We start from the raw sequence: 13,825 nt of genomic DNA on the forward strand, positions 1-13,825 counted from the left end.
GACCTGGACAGACTGGAGGRCTGGGCRGCGAGAAACCTCATGAGGTTCAACAGGGGCAAGTGCAGGGTGCTGCACTTGGGGAGGAATAACCCTGGACACCAGTACAGATTAGGCGTGGACCTGCTGGAGAGCAGTCCCGCAGAGAGGGACCTGGGTGTCATGGTGGACGACAAGTTGACCATGAGGCAGCAGTGTGCCCTGGTGGCCAAGAAGGCCAACGGGATCCTGGGGTGCATTAAGAAGAGCGTCTCCAGCAGGTCGAGGGAAGTGAGGCGACATCTGGAGTACTGCGTCCAGTTCTGGGCTCCCCAGTACAAGAGGGATGTGGAGCTGCTGGAGAGAGTACAGCGCAGGGCTACGAGGATGATCAGAGGCCTGGAACATCTGCCCTATGAGCAAAGGCTGAGAGAGCTGGGTCTGTTCAGCCTGGAGAAGAGGAGGCTGAGGGGGGACCTGATCAGCGTGTATAAATACCTCAAGGGAGGCAGTGAGGAGGAGGGGGGCGGCCTCTTTTCAGTGGTGGACAGTGATAGGACTAGAGGAAATGGCTTCAAACTGAAGCATCAGAAGTTCCACAGGAACTTAAGGAAGCATTTCTTCACTGTGAGGGTGACAAAGCACTGGAWCAGGCTGCCCAGAGAGGTTGTGGAGTCTCCTTCTTTGGAGATCTTTAAAACCYGCTTGGATGCAGCCCTGTGCCACGTGCTCTAGSTGACCCTGCGTGAGCAGGGGGGGTTGGACTCGATGACCTCTGAGGTCCCTTCCAACCTTCGGCATTCTATGATTCTATGATTCTAGTTCTGTCAGTGACCACCACTGAAAAGAGGCCGGCCCCCTCCTYCTCACTCCCTCCCCTGAGTTATTTATAGACACTGATCAGGTCCCCCCTCAGGCTTCTCTTCTCCAGGCTGAACAGGCCCAGCTCTCTCGGCCTTTGCTCATAGGGTAGATGTTCCAGGACCCTGATCATTTTCATAAAGATGTTTTGGATTTGTATACCATGATAAATACCAGTATCTGCACATGTAAAACTTCATCTTATATTCTAATGTATGCAGTAGCACTAAAAAACTGTATTTTCTTTAAATCTTTTTATCAAGGTAAAGGACATATTTTTTTGTATGTAAACTCGTCTGCCCAAAAGGAAGGAGACAGAGCAAGGATAATTACTACTAAATTCTTCCCTGCCAGCCTTGGAGTCTGTAGAGTTCGATTCTGGTTCTGGCTGTTTGCTTCTAGGCAAACAGGAGTCTTAAAGGTAAGAGAAAAAGCAGTTCCAATAAATCATCCTATAGCATTTGCATTTCTATGTCTAGCATGATCTAAATCTCAAAGGTAATATTAGCTGTACTTCATCACAAATTCACTGTTGATTACACCTGTGTACAATTTTGTTCCCAAACAGATCAATGGTGAAAATTTTGCGCTAGTCCAGATTCATTSAAAATCACCTTAGTAGAAAATCATATGTAAGTCAGCATAGCATATTTGTCTATTAGCATATTTTATTATTATACTTAAAACTATTGAGCACCAGCATAGTTTTTCTATCAGCATTTAACATAAAACAGAGGCAAATTCCAATATAAATTTCAAAAACAAGACATATATTAAAAGAGAAGCTTTAGACATATTACTGTCCCTATGTACAGAGAGTGTTTAATTAAAATAATTGGAAATAAAACATCTACCCATATGAATAATTACATGTCAAGCTTCCATAAAATTGTCTTCTTGACGTTTTTCCAAGCCTCCTTAATGGCCCAATTTTAAATTGTTACATACCTAGTAAAAACCCAAGCAGTGATGTGAACCTTTGGCAGRCAGCTCATTTCATATGGCTCACCGAATAAATGTCGTGTTAGACAGTCAATCATTTAGTGGTCCTAGCTATGCCTCCTATGTGTGGCAGTTTGTTAAATTCAGCAATTTACCACACATATGTGAAAATGCAGGTGATGTCRTTTTTACTACATGTGATGGAATATAAAACTTTGCATGTAGCATCAGCCTCCTGAATCAAATTWGTCTATATTGGAAATATGCAAGGATTTTGGGTTTGTTAGTGTTATTTTGTCTGGAACCAATAGTAAAATAAGGAATTTTGGACCACTAAGGAAGTTTAGATCACAGTTGATTCTATTTAGCTTTTGTCTGTTTCTCTGCCTCATATACACCCAATTGAAAAGGAGTTCAGCACAGTTTCATAGGATTATAATATAGTTCAGGTTGGACAGATCTTCAGGGTGTCTATAGTCCAACCTCCTGCTCAAAACAAGGTCACCTATGAGATCAGACCAGGCTGCTCAGGGCTTTATCCAGTTTATTCTTTAGAATTTCCAAGGATGCACATGCTTTCTGGTCAATCTGCGCTACTGCTTGACTGTATTTGAGCTGAAAAAGTTTCTCTTAAAATTCACTTGCAGAATTATATTACCTCATTCCACCTTTTCTCTAACTTACTTSAAGTAATTTTTCAGCAAGTTTCCTTCTTAGTTTTATCTCTACTACCTAATTCATTGAGACTGTGKGTATAGCAATAAAACAAATCATTAACAAAGAATACATGATATTACATGAAAATGGTATAAGCAGACATATTCTGTATAGATAGTGAATAAGAATGCTCAGAAATGTGTGTTCTCCAAAGATATTTCAGTTATTCAATATGAATTTTTAAGAAGTGTTTATACAACAATCTTATTTGAATATATATTTTAAAATACTGCTCTATATTCTTTCAAATTTACATTGTATTCCCATAGTTTGCATGTTAAGATTAAGAAGACAAAACAGTAGGTAAAAGTCAAGAGCAATTTCAGCCTAAGTAGAAATAAAAAACAATTGATCGTTATGGGTATTTCACTTTTTTCATGCAAACTTATTTTCATGTGATGTATTTCATCGGCAACTCTTTTTGTTATTTAATCAAGAATATAAATGAAACATAGTCATTTGACTCAAAAAAAAAAAAAAAAAAAGAATAGCAAAAAAACTCCTAATTTAAAAAGCAACAGCTCGGTGAAGATTTTTGCTCAGGTTGCAGTAGAGACAAAAAAAAAAGATTTGAATTCAAAATATACACTACAGAGGCAGAAGGTATTCAGATACAGGTAACTAGAATGACCTAAGGCATAGAGCATCTGTACAGAGAAAGAAGGGTGAAAATAAGGAAGGATGTCTTGGTACAGAAAGTAGACAACAGTAAAATAACATAAAATAACATTTTTAATAGAATAAAAAGGGGAGAGGAGGTCAGTTCTTTTCCCCAAAGAGGGAATATTCACTGAGTACAAAAGGAAGATCTGGAGTGCTTCTGTGTTCACAGTGCGTGGACTTCACTTCCAGAATATTATTACCATAAGCTTTTTAATTTGCAATAAGATTACTAAGGCATAGGGTATTATTATTTTTTAAGTATACCATGTTTATAGCTCTTGCATTAAAATACAAGGGTAGTAGTTAAAAGAGATCTGAATACTGATACTTTGGGACATCAGCCAACCATTAGCTAGCAAACAAATCAAGTTATTTCATAATGTTTTAGTACCAAGAAATGTAGCTTTTCTTAGGAGTATTTGGTAACAGCCTTTGATGGGAGAGTTATCTCATTACAGCACTAATTACAGGRCTTGTATGAGGTATTAATATGCTCTGAATAAGAGTAGCTTTAAATATAAATATTTTATTATGTTATCGTACAAGTGTAAATTTAAAAAATGTATTTATCTTTACTATTTGGCAGCTAATTGTATGTAAAGACAGTAAGAGAGGATTTTCAGCAAGAAATGAAGTTTATTTTAACATGTTTTTAATTGCAGGGTCACATGTTTTTAATTACATTGTCACCTGTACAAAGAGATGGAAAACAATCAGTTTTCATGCAGCTTCAGCATTCCTTCCCTTTAGGTTTACTTCAGTAGCTTGTCATAAAACGGAAATTAAAACTAAAATTAATTCCTGATGGGATAGTATAATTCTCATACACTGTTTTTTTTTCTGCCTTGATGTTTTTAATCCTAAGAGAAATTGCTACAAACTGAGGTGCAGTAATAATAAATATAGCTTTTTTATTACCTCAAATTAATTTTTAAAGAAACAAATAGATTATAACTTTTTAAAGTGCTTTCCTAATGTGACAGTGAATTTTGATACAATTTTTCTAATTTATTTGTGGACTTCAGAGAAACAAAGTTCATTTTTCCTCTAGTGTCCTTCAGTCCAGTAAGATGTGTAGCGATGGAGTCTGTGGGAGCTCTACTCAGCTGATACTAGCGCAAGGTACCTAATAAAGTCAAAGTATGAGAAAAGATTCTCCTGCTTCCTTGACTGGAGGTTAAGGAGTATGCTGTAGGAGGATTGGAAGACATATCTTTTATTTTGCAGCCTTCAGATCTGCGTTGGCTTTTTAGTTATAAATCAGTTAGTTAACTTTCCAGATGGATTATAGTACTTCGCAGCATGCCATCAGCTAGAGTCAGGGAAGATCAAGATAAAAATGTATTATCTTGAAGAGTCAGCACGAGGGCAAAGAATAACCAAATGCAAATGCCTAGACAGAAAACAATGTTTTATATTCCATGGTGTTCGAAAGTAAATACATTCTTAGCCCAAAAATGAAATAGAAGGTGAAAAAAGAGAATTCAGAGGTCTTTAACACAGAGAATATGCCACAGAGAATTAGATCTGAGTCATGATTTTAAGACAGGGAAATAGAATTTGCTAAAGAATGCAGTTCACATACRGACTATAAATGAACCAGCTTGCAATAGCATCTTGGAGAAAGACCAAGCAGCAAGTACTAAAGCTTCCCTCACACATTCACTTTATGGAGATTATCATGATGAATTCTTCTTAAAATCACAATGAAGTGTGTACTGGGGTATCTTCAGTCTTGAACATTTCACTTTGATGTAAATGTTGTTGTAGGTGTAGCTGTATTTCTGTCGCTTTCTGCTCTTTATGATCTGGGACAGGTATGCAACCTAGAAATGAGGAAAATTCCAGAATGAGGAATGGATAAGCACAGTGACTAGTTACTACAACATGTGATTACTTTAAATTAAAATGATGGAACTATAGGAATATTATCAGTATTGCCAGCAACTCCATAAGCATTACCTGTAGCATGGTTTTCCCCTGGTCGGCTTGGTTTTCACTGCAGATTTCATTCATTATATATTTTATTTATAATGGCAAGTTTGTTCCTCCTTCCCATGTTACAACTACACTACCAGGTTAGCTTGTATGCAATTCATACTGTGTACTGTATTTGTGTAGTTATGTTTGTTCAGGGACAGATGTAGCAGTGTCTGGAGGCTCTTTTGAAAAGGCCAGCAAAAATGCTGTATACAGCACTGAACGTTTACTTAGAAAACACTTGACATGGTGTTGACCCTGGTGAAGAATATGGTGTTGCAATACATTCAATTTCTGTGAGCRTAATTTGAGAGAGAATAAGATCTCTATTGTCAACTAAAGTAACAGACTCCCTGTGCTTCCCAATTTTCTGAGCTCCATTGTAATCTCATTTGATTTTGTTTATGTTTCAATTTAGATAGTATTATCTAGAAACTGCAATTGCAAAAAAAAATATAATCTGCATAAAAAGGCCACAGCTCCTTCCCTGAGGTGGTTGTGACTTGTAGTAGTGAAGTGACAGGATTTAGATATTACAGGAGGCAGAAAATGTGATGGAAATGTGCAAGAAAAAGTGGAACAGAACCAGGAACGAGCCTGAGGTTTCTTATGCACCACTTCAGAGTTTAACACRAAATTCTGTTTCCACAGGTTACTTATATTTTGTTTTGAGAAATTGTATATTCGATTTAAATTTGAGTCAAACAACTGAAGACAAAAACACATAAATTAACACAGGTTAACTAATCTGTAATAATTGGATGTCTTCATGCTCTTGGTAAATATGAGTTAAAATGGAAGGGGAAGAAGAAGGGAAGAAATATAAAATTAATTTGCATCTATGAGGACAGAATCCAGTATAATGTAAAACCATCCCAGACCTATTGGCCAGTATACAGTAGGCTTCATGATGGGTATATTGGTTTTACYGAGTGTGAGCTGAATGCTTAGGCTGTACATACACAGGAAAATTCCATGTTCCATATGTTCAGCTTGCACATGATGTGGTTTCTCTGCATATAGACAGAACTACTCCAGCAAGCCAGAGGCCTTGGAATCTATGCCATGATAAACTTCAGCAGACTAATGATAAGGGATGGAAAAGGCCAACTAACTAACCTCCGTGCATGGGTCACTTAAATGCCCAGTTGAAGGACTCTTAACTCTGATAATTGTCTTCAAATATTTTCAGTTCTTTCCTCTTTCCCTAGCAGAGTTTATATTGTGTATCTATGAGACTTTTCAAGGAGATATATTAAAAACTATAGTTACCTCAATATTCTCCTTACAAAAATACTATCACTATAAGATATAGTAATAGCTAAAGCCAAAGGAACTGACACTGTTACATACTGCAAGATTTGAAATCATTGGGGCTGTAGTATTTCATAATTGATAAGATAGGGAATGGTTGTATTGACACATACAGATGTTGCAACATAATTCTGTCTGTATATAGAGTTATTCTAATGAAGAGATTGAGCTTACTAAGGACCTGAAACCTGATAATGAGTGCTSTTTGTTTTTGTGATTTGAGTCAACTATTTCTTCTTCTTCACAGTTTCTTCTCACTGTAGACATGCAGAACACATGCTTTTTAAAAGATGAGGTGCTGGAAGGTAGCTGTTACACAACCCAGTAACAGAATGTCAGGGCTGACTAAATTAGATCCAGATGCTGTTGTGCCTAATTTAGGTTATTGTACATCAGTCTGCTTGCTGCTCTCCTTCTCAAAAAAAAAAAAAAAAAATCCAGATGCTGTTGTGCCTAATTTAGGTTATTGTACATCAGTCTGCTTGCTGCTCTCCTTCTCAAAAAAAAAAAAAAAAAAAAAAAAAAAGTGCAAAACTCTCTGGGCATTAGAGCTATTTTAGGCTATGAAACAACATCTATAAAGTATCTGATTCAAGGTGCCATGCGGGTTTTTAGCTTATCTGTCCTTGTAGATTGGTTAGGAGATGGAAAGCTTTGTGATTTTACAGACTATCAGTAGAGATTTAAGGTTAACATTTTCTCAAGTCTTCTATTTTGTATTTCTTTGTATTCCATCATTTCACTGAGAGGCTCAAGTGGGAATCTGAACGCTCCAGCATCAGTGGATATTAGTCTCAAAGCTTAAGAGAATGATTATATTGACAGTAAGGAAGAGAAGATAATGAATCCAGTTGTCTGTTCCTTAAAGGAATAACTATCATCTGGAATGGATGGAATATCTCGACTTTCCTTAATCAATTGTTTTTCACTGTTTCTGACTTCATTGAGATTGCATAAGAATTTTTGAGACCCTAGTGGGAAGAGAAACTATCTATTTAATCTGTGGGTTGGCTGTGAGTGGCATTATTTTATCACTTGTTTTGTTGTGAATTCTTTTGTTGTTGTTCCAATTACTTTTGCTGCTTGATTTTTTTTTAATTTATCATATTTCTTTTTATGCTGTTGTTTTGTATGTCTGTACTAATTAACAAACACTGCCTGAAATATTATTATAAATTGCTTGTTTTGTCTTTCGTTGTCTAGATTATAGACTGAAATTCCTACATTCTGAACCTTTTGTTTTTATCTTTAAAATCTTTACTCAGTCTAACCACTATGAGAGAGTCACTTCTTAGAGAAGATTCTTCTCAGTCTTTACCTCAATACGTAGATGAATTTTGGATTATATCTTTACTCATTAGCATCTATACATCAGGCCAATAAGCTTTCCCATTGTATTAGCAGTGTTTTTTTATTTTATTTTGCTTTAGGAAAACTGTAAGAAACTGTACTACTGGACTTAGGCTGTGTTACTTAATCTAGTATTACTCAACTGTTTCATAATATTGTTTCATTTGGGTTTCATTGTCAATAGGTGTACACAGTTGAAGAACATGGAATGGATATTCTTATGTGGTCTTCTAGTAAAAATGAAGAGAACAAATGGATGTATGCAAATGTGCTCCTATCCAGCAACAGCCCTTTCAGGGTTGCTTTTGAAGCTGAAGTGGGGTGGAGAGAATCTATGGAATTTGCTCTTGATGATGTATCTTTCACCCCAGAATGTATTGATGGAGGTATGTTATTACACAGCTATCTRCAGTACAGTGAAATGAGGCTTACATGTTTTCTTTTCGGTGCACAGATGAAAATGATGCATTTCACATTTTGACTCATACCATAGTTACAACATCTCTACTTTTTTTTCTTTTGAAATAGCTACAGTATAGTTTATCCTTTCACTGAATTCCTAACAATGTAGAAAATCAATGAGCACTGCACAATCATGCAAAAAGGTAATTGCTTTCCAGTGGAAAGAAAAGTGTGTAAAGGAGTAAAATATCAAATTTGTCTTGTCTGATGCATATGACAAAATCTTAACTTTTTTTTTTTCCCCCTAGAGGAATGGATATATTGTGTCTAGCAAAGGGATTCCCAGCTAGTTCTCAGTTTGAATGCAGTGTCTGAATAAAGATRTATGCCTGTGGATGGCAGAAAACAGTTTTGTCTTAAAACTAACATTTGAATGTTAATAATAACACCAATTATAGCAGCTCATATTATCACTGTCACTGATGTCCTGTGAGTAATTTTAAGAAGCATCTTTAAGAGGGATTATTGTCCCTCAACTGGAATAGTTTTATTTTGTTTGGAAGTAGCTGTGTTTGGGAAAAGGAGGGTTTTATGTACTCATAAAACAGTTGCRCACAATTATTTAGAAAAGAAAATGATATGTTCTATGTGCACTTTTCATAAGATATTTCAGCAGCATAAAAAATTTACTGTGCTGTCAGATGCTTTAAGAATTTCCACTCTAACTTTTGCTACAAAAGCTARGTGACTTGAATTGTGTGAAAAAGTTACTTAAGTTGTATTGCCCYGTGACACTATGTTTACTCTGCAAGAAAGGCTATGTTTACACTGCAACTTACGCTACAAGTCAGTGATACAGTTTCAGAAGAAAAACATGTGAGTATATTGGCAAATGCATATGAATATTAGCCATGCTTCACTTAAAGRAGTCATGAGGGGAAAAGTGAAGAAGAAGCTTTTTTTATTATTATTATTATTTTCCAGATATTTTTTCATAAGGAACAATTAGAAATTACAATGGATAAACAGAAGGCAATACAGATCTTACAACAAAGTTCTGAAACAATATTTATTTCTATTTATACACCTCTAATATTCAGATAAGATWGCTCCTGTATGAATTAGTTATCATGCTGTTTAAGACACATTTTTTAATACTGTGATGATTAAGCAGGTTTCTGGAAAATTAACCACACACTGATTAAGGTTTAAGGTGAAATGTATGCTAGGTAGGTGGCACTTGCTCAGTCTCAAGTTAAACAAAAAAATCGATTGCTTATGTTTTCTCAATAGTAGGTTCAAGCAAATGCTATTTAGAAATGCCATTCAAGAAGTTGCAAGCATACATAAGCAATTTCTTGTTCTGTCCTTATTACGTTATTCATTATTCATATCCTGGGAATTACTTAGACAGTTTAATATCAAATACAGCACTATAGTAGAGAAATTTTCAAGTGATATACTTTTAGTACCTGTGATTAACTGCAATTCCCATATCTCTACTCCAACATTTTACATAAATCAAATTGCTATCTTTGAATGAAACTTATACTATGATAATTTATTATGAACCAAACATGAATTCAAAGATAGGAAAAAAGATTTTCCACAGAACATTTGAGTTAAGGTGTCCTGAAATAATCATCACTATAGAAATAAGGTATTTTTTAAGAAGGAGCTTTTTCTAAGTGCTTTATTTTCCCCAGATTTTTTTTTTTTTTCAGTTGCAGAATACATACAGGTTTTCTGTATACATCCTAACTGGCATATCATAACAAAAGTATTATGAAAAATGATTAAAGTTATATTGGTTTCTTGTGGTTTGTCAGGGAAGTCAGGAAGGCAGACAAGGCTCACCTTATCTAAATTCAGCCTCTAAAAATAAATCACATAGTCTAAACTTGTCATAGGCTCATTTTCCAGCTGCAGAAGAGATAGATATCTTCAGGAGACAACTTATTCAGTTCTAAGATATCCTAAGGTATCTGAGGTTCCATTCTAATCAGTCTGGAATTAGTTCTCACAAGCTGCAGTATTTATATTTTTAAGATAGAAATAATAGCTTATCTTGTTCTATCCAGCATTACAACATTATTTTTAGGTGTGAAAAAAAAATGCATCTTCCCTGAGACAATTGACTTGTTTAATAGAAATGCAGGACATTTATATTTGTTTCACTAGTATGGTTCAGACCTTTTCTACACTTTTTAAGGTGAATTCTAGAGAAATAAGAAGGACCTACACATGAATTATGTATTGAAATAATACTTTTTATATGTCCTAAACTTATGCTTTTATATGAATGAAATAAGTTATATTATCCTCAAAATTAATTCTAAGAACAGATAATTCAGTAGTCTACCTATGCAAATCTTCTCTCCTGGTGTGGCCCATGGAAAAGTATTAGAATGGAGGAAGGCTATAACAAATGCATCTCCAAAAATCGTTCACAGTCTCTCTTAATTTGGTCCAGGGGCTTTCTGAAGTTCTGAAGGTGGTGTTTTTTGATGGTGCTTGCTTAATTTCTCTTATGTGAATGAGCCATTTCTCTCTGAATGCACATAAACTCTTAGGCATTATTAGGTAATCATGGAGGTAACTGGTGGACCTTGGTTGCAGAAGGTCTTTTTAATGCTTTTACTTCCTATTAAGATTCCTCCATTGGATCCCTTTTCCTAACACTAGGTTGCCTCTCATCTTCCTCTCATTTAAGACCTTTGCTTGTGTCAGAGGATGGAATCTTCTAACCTACTGTTTTTTCTTCAATAYAGGCTTCCATTGGTAACCTTCGGCCTGCATTAAATATCCAGTCCTAGTTTCATCCTCCTCCTCAATCCTGCTGTTTCCATGGTTCCAAGTTCCACTAATTCATCTCTTGCTCCTCACTTAGTGAAGCATCCTATTTCATCGTGTTTTCATTCCATTCTCACATACCTCTGACTCCACCAACCACCCCACTGCTCTGTGTGCAGCCTGACAGTTCCAATAGTTTCCTCCAACATCTACCCCCTCYTTCAGTTTCATAGTGACTCCTACTCTTATCCCAAGTGGGTTTTCCAAATCCTCAGGTAGCCTCCTAATACTCTGTGGTATGATCTCTCTAGACGAATGATCTCCAGATACTATTACTTACCTGTTGACATTCCTTTCGTGTAATGGTCTTGTACTGCCCTGTGAAGAGTCCTGTACTAATAACCCTTGCTCACCAGATAGGCTAACACAGTGCTTGTAGAGAGGCAAGAAAACCATATGAAATCTGTATGCTAAACCATAGCTTAGGAGGAAATTTGGCTTTTGGCTGTGGCTTTTTAAAAATGTGCTTGTTGRAGGGCATCTATATCTACTATTATTTCCTTAATAATAACTGGTTCGGAGTAGTCACTTAGAACTTCAGTCAGCAAAATTTGAAGATACTACCTGTGAATAGTRCTAAATCATCGCACCTTGTAAGGGGAAAGTTCACCTTGCCTTTTGTACAGATATTCAAGAGAGAACATTTTGCTTTAACTGAACGGGTGAGAAAGTTTACTTACTCTACTGCCRGGAGTACTGATTTTGCTGTCATAGAATCATAGAATCATTATGGTTGGAAAAGACCTTAAGGATTATCAAGTCCAACTAAGATACAGGTCTTGGGACCAATTGCTCTGCTGCTCCCCTGCAGCTTCAGAAAGCAATAGAAAGCAATAGCACTGGCGGAACTRGTTTCCCATATTTATTCGAAAACACTTCAGCATAAAATGTATTACCCAAAGTACAGGTTTAAGTATTCACCCTTTCAGAAGACAGCTCTGCTGCTGAAAATTTTTCCTCTCTATTATTTTTTTTTTCAGTCACTTTAATTATGCTAGGTTTCCAGAGGTAACATGCTCTAAATAGAAACAATCACCATTTAGCTGGTTGGGAGCTCTAAGCAGTAAAGCATTACCAACAGCTCTAATTCAGATGAGGTTTTTATTTAAGTCGTTAGCCTCCATTAGCCTTGAGAGTGTCTCCAGACATGAGAAAGTTCTGAGCATTTGAACAAAATGTTATGAAGCTAGACTCTGCCTTAATGCAGAATTCCAGCATAACACAGACTCTAACTCACATCGAACTAACTGGCGAATGAAATGTAGTCTTACCACTTTTCAGAGTCTGTTGTTTTCTACTGATAAAGGTGTAAGAAGATTTTACATTCCTCACTATAACTCAGAAAAAATGATACAGGAATTATGCCTTTTAGCAACTGAAGAACTTAGATGTTATCCAGTTATAACCATCTCCTTATATATCTTTTTTAAATGAACAAGAGCTTTATTTTTAAAAGTCAAAAAACACCGCTTCCATTCTAATTTCAGAGGGACCAAGAATACTGAAGTATTGCATCAGATTTTGTATTCGTTAATATCTTTTTTCATAGTAGTTCAGCTGAAAATAGGAAGCATCACAACTTTTCTGAAATCCCAACATTAAACAGAAGATGCTAAATATCAAGCTTTAGTCTGCTAAAGTAAATAAGAACGCTGTGTTTCATCACTCCTACAATACTGAAGAAACAAATTAGAGAGTGGAAATCTGCTTAGTTTAAATAGTGATATATTTAGTTAAAATATTTTCACGTGTTTGAGAATTTTCTCAAGAGAAGATAAATAGTAATTATATTTTTTAAATTGGTGATAAATTATCTGGCTAAGTCTCACACAGTCTAATTAATAAATTGACTTACATGTTTTTCTGTCAACATTGATTCAGATTTTTATCCATGGACATAAAACTCAATGCGATTAATATTATGACAGTATATTAGATTTGCCATAACAACATTAGGCTTGTCGTAGCTACTAGAGTAAACTAACTTTATTTAAATGGACTGATCTAATACTGAAGTATATCTAAATTTTCCTTCTTTATGAATTTTCATGGCAATTTGTAATTTTGTCAGTGTCATAAAGAATGTTAAATGCTATTGTGATCTTTCCGGAGATTAGCCAAGCAAAATATTTGTGCTTGTACAAATCTGTTGGAAAGAGGTCAATGTCAGTACAAAGCCATCAGTGACTGCTCTCCAACCTTTTCACACRGGGAAATTCTCAGCTCGGCTTTCTGTAGCAACAATTTTTCATGAACTTTTGCTTCTTCCAAGCAAAACAAGGAAGTGTTTTCAGTTATGAGTAATTAATTTTTTTATATTTTRTTTTATTTAGAAAAGAAAATTAACCCTCTCAGTTCATATTTAAGATGTTTGAGGTGCATCTTGCGTATAAACAGGAGTTCACTGTGCAGATTTGAGAATCTCATGTGAGCTTTGCCACCACCAAAGTATGACTGTACTTTTAGTGTTTAGTATTAACATTGGTTAATGAAATAATCAAGTCTGCAGAAAACAAATCCAAATGAGCTTGTGCATATCTGCTTTTCAACTTTTCTTAATGCATTTTTCATTTCTGTTTTGTATTTTTTCTTTATTTGCTTTCTACTTCAGTGTTGTGTCAAGTATTTTGCCTTTTTTATTTTTTCTTATTTCTCTATTTTTTTCTTTTGTTTTCATAGACTACTCTTTATCACTTTATCACCTTTCTTTTCAGGTTACTTTATTTTAGAGAGTTTTCTACTCCTGTGCCTTTTTTTTTTTTTTTTT

The 13,825-nt window shown here is 35.5% G+C and overlaps 1 protein-coding gene across 1 annotated transcript in view; it reads left to right on the top strand.

Annotated features, from left to right (window-relative positions):
• Positions 1-13,825, top strand: part of MALRD1 (MAM and LDL receptor class A domain containing 1) — a 224,639-nt gene that overhangs the window by 153,436 nt on the left and 57,378 nt on the right. The window contains exons 31-32 of the mRNA XM_026039361.1: positions 1,101-1,258; positions 7,988-8,189. Of these exons, the coding sequence (XP_025895146.1) occupies positions 1,101-1,258; positions 7,988-8,189 (360 nt within the window). The remainder of the gene's footprint in view (positions 1-1,100; positions 1,259-7,987; positions 8,190-13,825) is intronic.

This window comes from Nothoprocta perdicaria, unplaced genomic scaffold (assembly GCF_003342845.1).
Source record: "Nothoprocta perdicaria isolate Ctin4 unplaced genomic scaffold, notPer1 scaffold_23, whole genome shotgun sequence".
Classification (NCBI taxonomy): Eukaryota; Metazoa; Chordata; class Aves; order Tinamiformes; family Tinamidae; genus Nothoprocta; species Nothoprocta perdicaria.